At 52.5% G+C, this 11,173-nt stretch overlaps 1 protein-coding gene across 2 annotated transcripts; it reads right to left on the reverse strand.

Moving 5' to 3' along the window:
* Positions 1-5,047: 5,047 nt before the first annotated feature.
* TRIM65 (tripartite motif containing 65) lies at positions 5,048-10,397 on the reverse strand. Of its 2 annotated transcripts, XM_049860563.1 has the most exons (6): positions 9,940-10,397; positions 7,941-8,036; positions 7,453-7,686; positions 7,196-7,370; positions 6,995-7,060; positions 5,048-6,432 (listed from the first exon to the last, which is right to left on the reverse strand). In XM_049860563.1, exons 1-6 carry the CDS (start codon positions 10,354-10,356, stop codon positions 5,858-5,860), a joined length of 1,563 nt encoding a protein of 520 aa, XP_049716520.1. In that variant the 5' UTR covers positions 10,357-10,397; the 3' UTR covers positions 5,048-5,857. The 2 variants fall into 2 exon arrangements, with proteins under 2 accessions (XP_049716520.1, XP_049716521.1); XM_049860564.1 differs by lacking the exon at positions 6,995-7,060.
* Positions 10,398-11,173: the final 776 nt, after the last annotated feature.

The following is an 11,173-nucleotide window of genomic DNA, read 5'->3' on the forward strand; positions in this document are numbered from 1 at the left end:
TTTGCACAGCGTTCCATTTTATATATGTACGTTTCGTTTATCCATTCATCTGTTGATGGACACTTAAGTTGTTTCCATCTTTTTGCTATTGTGTATAGTGCTGCAATGAACATGGGTATGCATATGTTTATTTGTGTCACTACTCTTACTTCTCTAGGATATATACCTAGGAGTAGAATTGCTGTATCATATGGTATTTCTATTTCTAGCTTTTTGAGGAAGTGCCATACCATTTTCCATAGTGGTTGTACCATTTTGGAATATCACCGGCAGTGTATAAGAGTTCTAATCTCCCCACAATCACGCCAGCATTTGTTGCTGTTTTTTTAATCAGTGTCACTTTTGCTGGGGTGAAATGGTATCTCATTGTAGTTTTGATTTGCATCTCTGTAATGGGTTCTAGGTTTAATGGCTAGTGATCGCTAGCATTTATTTATGTGTATGTTAGTCTCCTGAGTGTTTTCTTTGGTTCCTAGCTTTATTTGTATCTCTGAAAGAAACTGAAAGGGAATCCAAGCTGAGGCCCAGAGTGGCATGTCTTTGATGCACTTTTTTAAATTTAATTTTTGTGTATATCAAAATAATGTATTTATTTAAAAAGTTAACAAGGAGTCCCCGTGTGGTGCAAACAGAAAAATGGTGCTGTGGCAGGGGCCTTTTACTTCCTTTAACTTCACAAGGAGGAAGGAGAGTCGAGATCAATAGCCCAAGGCTAATTCCTGTGTGGCAGAGGTCAGACTTGCCTCCACCCGCCAACCTTTTTACCAGCTCTGGTACCAGCTGTCCCTTCCACGCGCTCTCTACTTCTCTGCTGGGTTTGATAAATCATTGCAACGGCCACACACAACTCACAGACAGTACTCACAATTATGGGGTTTATTAGGGAGGTAACCTTAACGAAGTAGCACGTTACAATTCAGGATCAGGAAGGACTCAGGATACAGTACTTTGATCAGGACAGTGTGACCCTAATACTCCACAACGTGTTTTCTCCTTTTCAAAGTGGGTAATTGAGAGCTTGACATAACTAATGCCATGATGAATCTGTAAGTTTTTTTCTGCCTGCCTTCTCCTTCCTGCATACTTTTGTTAACGACTTTGCTTTGTTCTGTCTATCCACCTGTGATTTACAATTTCCACATGAAGATTAGAGCCCAGCTAAAAAAATTTTTTATTTTTTTAATCTGACATATGTATCTTTAGCCTGATAAGGAGATGATCTGCATATCTCTCTTTAGTCTGATAGTCTCTTGTAATAATTTTGTAAGGAATAACTCATCCAGCCACGCCATCTGTGGGCTACATGCCAAAAGACCCTTGCAACAGCAATATATAAGCTCTAATGTAAAATTCCTTTTGAGACTCCATAAAGACAGCTTGTGTTGCTGCCAGACTTCCCACTGGTGTCACCCCTTAAAGGAACTTTCTCTTTCTGACTTGGAGTACGTTTCATTGGCTTGACTGCTCCAGGGCACGGACCCTAATCGGGCAACAACAACTTCTTGGCCGGGCCCACAGGCAGGCCTCTCCCTAGCCCTCTGCCCCTTGGGCCTCTTGCCTGCTCAAGCAAATGTTACAAAGCTCTTAAGCTCTGCCAATAAGTGCACAGAGGTACCCCATTCCACCAGTAAACCTCTGCCCAAAGGCGCTCAGCTCTCTAGCTCCATGAGTCAGCAAGCCTAGCTCCATCAACAAGTGGCTGGAGGTACCCCACTCTGCCAGGAAGCCTCCTACCTGAAGGTACTCAGTTTTCTCTCTGCGGGTCCAGAAGCTCACCACGCCATCTGTTGCCGGTCTTCTGGTTCTGCTGTCTCTGCTGCTGACATTTCTCTGCTGCTGCTTCTCACTGTCTCTTGTTGTCTTCTGTGTTACAGCTCTCACCGTCTCCTGAATATAGGAGGCTTTTAGCGCAGGGACCCCAGATCACAGGACACACTCCATCTTGGCTCTTCTTTCTTGATTGTAGTGAGGTCTCTCTCTGCTTTGGAATTGGCTCTCTTTTAAGTAGGATGGCAAAACTGACCAATTCTCTCATTAGGGTTCCATACACCTTATTTGCATGGCCCGGGCCCCACAAGGGTGCCATATACTTTATTTATATTATTAGTAAGCTCTCCAATCACCTTGGTGGGCCACAAGCACTTCATTTGCATAGCCCCACCCAGTCATTTGGTGGGCGTTACAAAGACCAAGGGTAGAAGGACCATTTTAAGTAATTTACTGCACTGGAGCAAACCTGCCCAGAGGCATCTTAGAAGAAAGTCCCAATGACCTACTTCAGAAAGGTCACAGGCTTGAAAACCCTATGGGGCAACAACAAAACAAAACAAAAAGCCTATGGAGTGCAGTTCTATTCTGAAACACATGAGGTTGCTAGGAGATGGAATAGACTCAACTGTTTGTTTTTGTAAGAAAAAATAGCAGTCCCATGCCCCACCCTGCTCCAGATTCTTGCTTCCCATGGACCACTTTCAACTCTTTTAGCTGTTTCTTTTAGTATTTACCTCCACATCTCTAAACCACATGCTTACAATCTTTGGACATCTATGTGGATGTTTGTGCTCATATTTATGGAGAGTTTATCACTTCCTTTTTGTGTTGAACTTCCTGCTTCTTGGATTCCAGACCTTCCTTTTCCTTCATTGGTTTATTTCTTCATTTTTGAAAAGTACTTCCTCTGGGAGCTTCCTGAGAATGGATGCTGAAGTGCCTGTGAGACTCTTTATGCAGGCTTCATTCTCCACTGACACTCTGGTTGGGTATGAAATTCTAGATTGGAAATCCTTCCCCTCAGAATCTTGAAGGCATGGTTCCATTGCCTTCTAGCTTCCTGTCTGGGGTCACTTGACACCACATATCTTAGTCACCATTTTGTTTCTCTTTAGCCCTTCCCACTTAGCAGCTGCTTAGCAGCCCCTCACCTCTCTGGTGTCCACCCCAACTCCACTGGCCTTTAAGGCCCCTATCTTTTTAGGTCTGCCTACCCTCCCCCACTCTTCTTCTATCTCATTATGCCTGTCCTCCTAATTCTGCCTCACAGAAACGCAGAAATTGTAAAACAGTCTGGAAGACACAGAAATGCTAAAAACGCCCGTAGGCTGATCCATGTCCCCTTGACAAATGCCACACCCCGAAGCCCATGCTTTTTCCCCTCTAGACCAGTGCATTTTTCCTGGAGAGGAGATGGGGAGTTCTAGCAAGATCATGTGGGGCAGTTAATCTAGTTTGAAAGAGCTTTCCAAGAGTTTCTGAAGTGCTTCTCTAGACCATGTTCCACGAAAATGGCAGTAGCAGCTCATCCTGTGTAAATAAAGGCTACTGTTCACAACATAGAGCACTCCCACAGAACAACACGGAAGGGACAGACAACCTGATAGAAAAAGGAAATTCCTGGAATAAATGACCCTGAACATCTTCCACTATGGAAGCAGAAAGGGGGTGATTCTCCTTCTGTGGCAGAGTGTGCGAATCGTGAGTTGGATGCTCTGCTGTGGCCTTGGAGCTGGAGGAATGGTTAGAATTTGTATGAGTTAAAAAACTCATTGCTGTCGAGTCAATTCCAACTCATAGCAACCCTATAAGACAGAGTAGAACTGTCCCATAGAGTTCTCAAGGAGTGCCCGGTGAATTTGAACTGCGGACCTTTTGGTTAACAGCAGTAGCTCTTAATCACTACGCCACCAGGGTTTCTAGCTGTTCAACAGGGGTTCCAAATGCCTCCAAGCGCCTCCTGGCTGTCGTTCTGTTGGGCTTCCTGGTGTTAGAACGCCTTCCCATGTTTGGGGAATTCTAGTCCAGGCTGCACCAAGGAGCTGTCCTGCCCTAGACCTTAAACGGAGAGCCCTGAGGTTGAGAAGCAGACCCAGGAGATGGCTGGAGCCAGATAACATTGTAGCAGGGAGCTATATTTTTTACAAATATTGTGCTTTTTGGTTATGTCTTTTTGCATGTGTTACCCTTTATAAAAATATTTTGATTGTGAAATATTTATACAGTACATAAAAAACACTTGTACAGTGTAAAGAATTATAAAGCAAATACATTTGTAACCACCACTCAGATCGAGAAGTGGAACATTTTAAGTGCAAAAATTATACCTGCCGTCCAACCGAACAGCCCCACTTCGAGAAATCCTGCCTCTAGAAATATGAGCAACATCATTGTCAGGGATCGAATTGTGTCCCCCCAAAAATGTATCAATTGGGCTGGGCCATGATTCCCGGTATCCTGTGATCTTCCTCTACCTTGTAAATCCTGCCTCTTTGATGTTAATGAGGGAGGATGGGTGGCAGTATTGTTAGTGAGGCAGGACTCAATCTACAAGCTTGCATTGTGTCTTGAGACAATGTCTTGATATATAAAAGAAGCCAGCAGAGACTGGAGGACCTCATACCATCAAGAAAGCAGTGCCAAGAGCAGAGCCACGTCCTTTGAACCCAGAGTCCCTGAGCAGAGAAGCTCCTAGTCTGGGGAAGATTGATGAGAAGGCCGCAGAGAGAGAAAGGAAATAAATTTCTCTTTGTTAAAGCCATTTACTTGTGGTATTTCTGTTATGGCAGCACTAGATGACTAAGACGAACATGTCTAGGGATCTTTGCTGAACCATGTTGTCAATGCTAAAAGCCAAACGAAAACAAAGGAGCTGGTAATGTGCCTGGCGTGGTCCCCACACGCATCACTTCATTTAATCTCCACAAACCTAAGAGGAAGGAATGATGGGGAAACTGAGGCACCACCATGCGGAGTAACTTGCCTGAAGTCGCTCAGCTGGTAGGTGACAGGCTGACTCTAGGTTGCCTCATTTTGTCCTTTCGCATAAAAAAACCTCGAAGTGCTCACTGTTTTGCAGTGAGTAATTCCACATTAGGCCATTTAGCCTCTGCGCATACACCGCACACGGATGAATCTTTTTGCTCAAAAATCTTCACAGCAGTATTTTTATAGCCAAAAATAAACAATCTAGGTGTCTAAGAATGGGTAAAAAAAAGTATGATAGTCATTAGAAGGACTATTTCTCACACACACACACACACACACAAATATTCAGGGAAAAATTTTAATAACGTGAAAAATGTTTATATTGAGTCAAAAATGCAGAAAATAAAATTGCTTATAGACTACAACCACAAGGCTGTATAAAAGTAAAAAAAACAGGACTAAACTATACCAAAATGTTTTACGATGGAAAGAGAAAGAAAGAGAGAGAGGGAGGATGTGAGCCATCTCTTTTCTCCAGAAACCTTCCACAGTTCGAGCCCACGCCCTGCCTGCTCCCTCTGTCCACGTTGTCTTGCTGGGAGGTAAACTGGGGTACGTCTACGACTGTGTGTGCACCCGTCTGCACGTGTTCTGTAAGATGCGCTCCAGCCTCTAAGGCCCAGGTGGTCCCCAGAAGTGGCCTCTGGTTGGGGTGGGGACTTTCCATTTTACTCTCGTCCTAGTCCGTCCCCTTCAAAGAGGCCAGAAAAGTGAACTTTGGGTTTAAGCTCAGTTTCAGTTTGGGGCAGTTCAAACTGACCCAGCTGTGGCATGGAACAAAGGCCTGGCAGTATTCTTCCATAAAGATTACAGCCAAGAAAATCCTATGCAGCAGTTCTACACTGTAACACATGGGATCACCATGAGTCGAAACTGACTCAATGGCAACAGGTTTGTTTTTATTTTTCCAGTTTGGAAATGGCCCAAATGGCCTGGCCTGGTCCTGAGTCAGCCTTCAGCCTAGCAGTTGGTCCTGTGATAGCTGTGACCTTGGTCCTTAGGCCAGGGGCTGGGACAGCTCTTGGGCACACAAGGATGATGGCACCTGTTCCCAGCCCAGAGGGCCATCTTGTGCCTTCCTGGGGTGAAGCGAGCAGTCTCAGCTGAGCCCTGAGGCCTCTTCCTGGGAGCCTGGAAGAAGCTTGGCCCTAGCCCGATGGCACAGGGTAAGGGACCTACCCTCGAGAAGCCAGAAGACGGGGTAGAGGGGCTGGGTGAAGACGGCATGGAAGGTGTGCAGGGCCTGGGCCTGGGGCTCCAGGCTGTAGAATGTGAGGCAGCCTGAGGCCAGGTCCAAATCCACACCCAAGAGCCGCCCGGACACTGCTGGCAAGCGCTGGGCCTCCCCGTTGTGCCAGGCCTGGGTGCTATCCTCTTGAACGCAGAGTCCCCAGGAACACGGCCCACGGCCGATGTTGTCCGTGTGGGTCCCCGACTTGTGCCGCTCCAGTTCTGGGTAGGCGACGCCCAGCGTCACGGAGTGGTTGGAGGCACGCACCTCCCAGTAGTGCCGCCCAGACTCGAAGCTCTGGGCACACTGCACCTGCCACAGCTCGAAGCTGCCTGGGTTGGCCTGGCCCCGTGGCAGGCGGCAGTGCTTCACCTGCTGGTTCTGGCGGGACAGGTGGAGGTGGCGGTTGGCACTATCTGGGTCAAAGGTCAGGTTGCGGTAATCTGTGGGAGAGAGGGATAGAGGTGAGCGGGTGAGGGTGCCTGTATATGTCCAGGCCGCGGTGGGGGATGGGGGCCACGCAGCTGCCGTTTACCAAGTGCTAAACGGCAGCCAGACACATGGCATGCTGAGCACTGGACGCCATACAGCACTGAGTCCGTGCTGCAGCCTCTGGGGCAGAATCTTTCACGTCCATAACAGGTGTGCACGGGAGTGGGGCCAGACCCAGGAAAGTCCTCTTGGACAGATCCAATCACAGCACGTGTGACACTCATGTACTCACATGTGTGTGCACACACAGCGCACACACAGGTACATGTGTTCACACACAATGCACACGTGCATGCAAACACGTGCACACAAGGCACTTCACACATGTACACACACTCACACATGTGCTCTGTGCACAAGGCACATGCATGCCTACACACGTGCAGACACTGCACACGTGCACATGCACACATGTGCTCTCTGCACATGGTGCACACATGTCATGGTACACACATGCATACATGTGTGCACACATATGTTGCACACACATGCTCACGTGCAGGACCTCCTTACTCTGCCAGAGTTCTCTCCTCAGTGGACATGCTGGGCTTGGGACTGGTGCCAGGGGACCTGGGGCCTCTAAGGGACAAAGCAGCATTAGAGGATGGATGGAGAGGGGAGGTCACAGGAATGATGGACCCTGACCCCACTCTCACCCGCAGTGGGAGGGACAAGTGGGCCCAGAGGAGTAAGGAGGGGTCCCAGTCGCCTTACCCATGGGGCCCAAGTCAGCAGCCTCAGCAGGCAGCCCTGAGTGGCCCCCCTCTTCCAGCAGGAGGCCACTCAGCTGGCGCAGTGTCTCCTTCAGGCCCCCCAGCTGCTGATCTTCATCCCACTGCAGAGGGGTCAGCGGCCCAAGAGGCTCTGGGGGCACCAGGAGCTGTGACTCCTGAACCCCAGGGACAGCTACAGTCAGCCTGGGTGCAAGGGGCAGGGAGCTGCTCCCCAACCTGCCACCCTAAGGCCGCTACCTGGAGGAAGATCCTGTCGTCCAGCTGCCCCAGGAGGTCCTGAACCTTGCAGTCATGGTGTACCAGGGCCTCCAGGTGGCCCCGTAGCCGCTGCTCCCCGTCCCGGGCTTTCGCCAGTGCCTGGGCCTTGGCTGTCTCAATGCCCCTCAGAGCCAAGGCCCGCTGCATCTCCAGGGCCTGCAGGAAGCAGCTGAACTTGCTGGAGACCCTGGAGGCCAGGGTGCAGGCCGAGCTCTGGGGAGCACAGGAGGAACCCGGGTTGGCAGGGCCAGGGTGGCCCGCTGGGCTGGGGACTGGGATGTGAGTAGCCTAGGCCTCTGGAACCTCTTCCTGGGGCCTGGCTTCCTGCTTAGCCCTCAATCCCTCCTGCCAGGGGCATTTTCAAGGTGGCTCACACTGACTGCCCAGTGTCCCGGGGGCCAGCCAGGGGTGGCTGCCCAAAGGACACAGAGTTTGGACGTGGTGCAGACCGCCAGCAGGCCTTATACCTGGATCTGGCTTCTTTGCTGCTGTAGCTCCTGTAGCTGGGCCCTGGCCTGGGCGGCCTGCTGTGCGGTCACCTCCAGCCTGGCTCTCAGCTGGGCCTGCAGTACCCATCCACGGGAGGAGAGAAGAGAGAGGGCAGGATTGGTGTGCAGTCCCCCTCAGTCAGTCAACAAACACCTGTAGACGTAGGTGTCCCCTCCTCGTGCCATCCCGGGCGAGGCTGGCAGCCCTGGTGTAATCCTGGGAGAAGACCTGATTCCCAGCTCTGCTTCCACCTTGTGCTGGCTGAGCTGCCTGGGGCAGGGTCCTCCCCTTTCTGGGCTGAAACTGCCCAGGCGAAGGTCACCGACCACCTCTGCTGTGCCAACTCTGATGGTGTTTTCTGTCCTCTCAGTTAATATCTTGGAGCCCTGGTGATGCAGTGGTTAAGAGCTCAGCTGCTAACCAAAAGGTTGGCAGTTGGAATCCACCAGCCGCTCTTTGGAAACCCTATGGGGTAGTTCTACTCTATCCTATAGGGTCACTAGGAGTCAGAATTGACCGGACCGCAACGGGTTTGGTTTTGGTTTTTTGGACTCAACATCTCGTCAGCGTGGGGCACGTTAACCACGTTCTCCTCCTGTTACCCCATCTCCCGGGAACCACGCCACCCACTCCTGTATCTCTCCTATCTCACAGACAGCTCCTGTGATTTCACTCGCAGGCCAGGGCCCTCTGCCCCAGCTGTTGGCTGGCATGCCCCGGCCCAGGCTGCACCTCCTCTCTCCCCACTCCGCAGGTGACCCACCCCTTCCCAGGACTTTTCTTCCTTTCACTAACCAGAAGGTTGGCAGTTGGAATCCACCAGCTGCTCCTTGGAAACCTTACGGGGCAGTTCTACTCTGTCCTATAGTGTCGCTATGAGTGGGAATCCACTCGAGGGCACCTAACATATGCTAATGACCCTGTGGTTTCTACTCCCAGCTCGGACCTCCTCTTGAGCTCTGGTCCCAGATGCCGATGACCCTTTGTTTGTCCCCCAGGCACCTCCAGCCCCAACCTGTCCCAAACCAAACTCTGCTCTTCACTTGCACTTCTCGCACACAGCACCAAACCCGGCCTCCCTGGTGTGCTCTCTTAGTCCCCACGTCTGGTCCATCCTATCTGTGCCACCTCTACGAGGTATTGTGAATCCCTACCCGGTCACCCTGGTGCCAGCTGGCCTGTCTCCCTGCTTTCCTGCCATGGACGCCTACCTGACCTCCAAGTCTCACGCCTGCCCCTGCTGTCCATGCACCACACACCCGCCTGGGTGATCCATCCTGTTAAAGTCTGAATCTGACCACCTCGCTGCCCTGCCTAGATCCTGCAGTGGCTCCCCACTGCCCTTAGGCCCAGATGCCGCACTATGGCCACATGGCCCCTGGTCATCTGTCTCCTGCTGACCCTGAGGGCCTCCACTGGTCCCTACTCCTTTCCCTGCCTGCCACCCTTGAGTCTCAAGAGTCTGCCTCCGGAAAACCCACGAGCCCGGTTCTTTTCTAGAGACTTAGCCTGAGCACATCCTCTGCCTGAAATGCTCTTTCCTAGTCGAGCTCCTGGCGATGCTTCCTGAGCCTTCAGGTGTCATCTCAAATGCCACCCTACTCCCTCCTCCCGGCCCCGCTAAGCAAAGCCCTATGTTGTCTGTCTGGCAGCACCCGGGGCTCCTCTCCTTGTAGTCTGCTGTAATTTGTCTTTACTCGGCTTGTCTCACCCTTTAGGTAAACTGCCAGCCTCTTAAGGGCAGAGACCTCCTGAGTTAGTTACCAGTATGTGGCCCCTGCATACGTAGTAGGTGCTCAGAAAACTGAATGTTTACTGAACACCTGCTATACTCAGACACGAGTCATTGTCTAACACCCCTGGCACACCCCAAAGACATCTCCTCGGACCCGCCGAGGGATTCTCCCTGCTAACTCCCAGTTCTGGGGGTGTCAACGTCCCACAGCCGTCTCTCCTGCCCCGCGGCAGCGACGTCACCTCGCGCTCGCGGCGCTCGGCGTCCAGCAGCGCCCGCTCGTGGAGGCGACACTCGAGCACGGTGCAGGCGCTGCACACGCAGCGGCCCTCGGTGCGGCAGAAGAGCTCGAGCGGCCGGCCGTGGCGGGGGCAGCGCGCGGCGGGTCCGGGCTCGGCGGCGGGCTGGGGGCCGGGCTCGGGTCCCCGCTCGGCGGCGCGCACCAGCTCCACCACGCCGCTGAGAGCCACGTTGCGGCGCAGCGCGGCGCCGTCGGGCAAGGGCTCGCGGCACTCGGGGCATTCCCGCCCGCAGCGCGCCCACCCGTCCCTGATGCAGGCCCGGCAGAAGTTGTGGCCGCAGGGCAGCGTCGCCGGGTCGCGGTAGAGCCCCAGGCAGATGGCGCAGGTCAGCTTCTCCTCGAGCTGCTGCGCGGCCATGGCGGCGGCGGCGGCCGGCCCGGAAAGCGCGGCTCCGGGCTCTTAAAGGGGCCGGGAGAGGCGCCTGGGGAGGAGCCTGGGTGGCAGCTGGGGCTGGTCTCCAATGGCCCGCCGCACAGCAGCCGCCACACCAGCGCTGCAGCGCGCCAGGTCCACCTCTGCCCGCCTGGACGGTTTCCACCTGCTCTAGGCAGACTGGGTGTTGGGGTCCGGCTCTCCTGGGGGACCTGTCCTGGCATCTGCACCCCCTTTGTGGACCCTCAATGCCGACTCCTGGGCCAGGCACCCAGCCAGCCCTTTGGTGCAACCTCAAGAAGCCCAGGCTTAAATCCTGGCTCCTCATCTTTAAGGGAGCTAATAACACCCATCGCTCAAGGTTTGGGGGATTAAGCTGAACTGTGATAAGAGCTCAAGGGACATGGTTGGTGCTCGATAAACGCCCCCTCCTCACCGGAACTGCCGCAGCACTTTTTCCTGGAGCTGGGTTTCAAGCATTTGCCAAGGCTGGGGTGTCTCTCCCTTCCCTGGGCTGTGCCTGATTTTGGTTTTTAAACGGTGAGATGAAAATTTCTGGTCACCAAGACAGAAAAGTCCCCGTGTCTCTACGCCCCTTTGATAACCAAAGCAACTTTCAACTGTAGTCAGAGTCCCCTTGCCGTGGGCCCTGTTCCACGAGGGTTGTCAGGAGGGCCAAGCCATTCTGGAATCCCACATATTAGAGGGGTGTCTCAAGGTTTCCCCTGCAGCTGAGCAAAGAGAAGGGGGCCTGACCCTTACCCACTGACTCCCTGGTCAGTGTATTGGGCCAGGGTGATAT

Source organism: Elephas maximus, chromosome 19, assembly GCF_024166365.1.
Source record: "Elephas maximus indicus isolate mEleMax1 chromosome 19, mEleMax1 primary haplotype, whole genome shotgun sequence".
Classification (NCBI taxonomy): Eukaryota; Metazoa; Chordata; class Mammalia; order Proboscidea; family Elephantidae; genus Elephas; species Elephas maximus.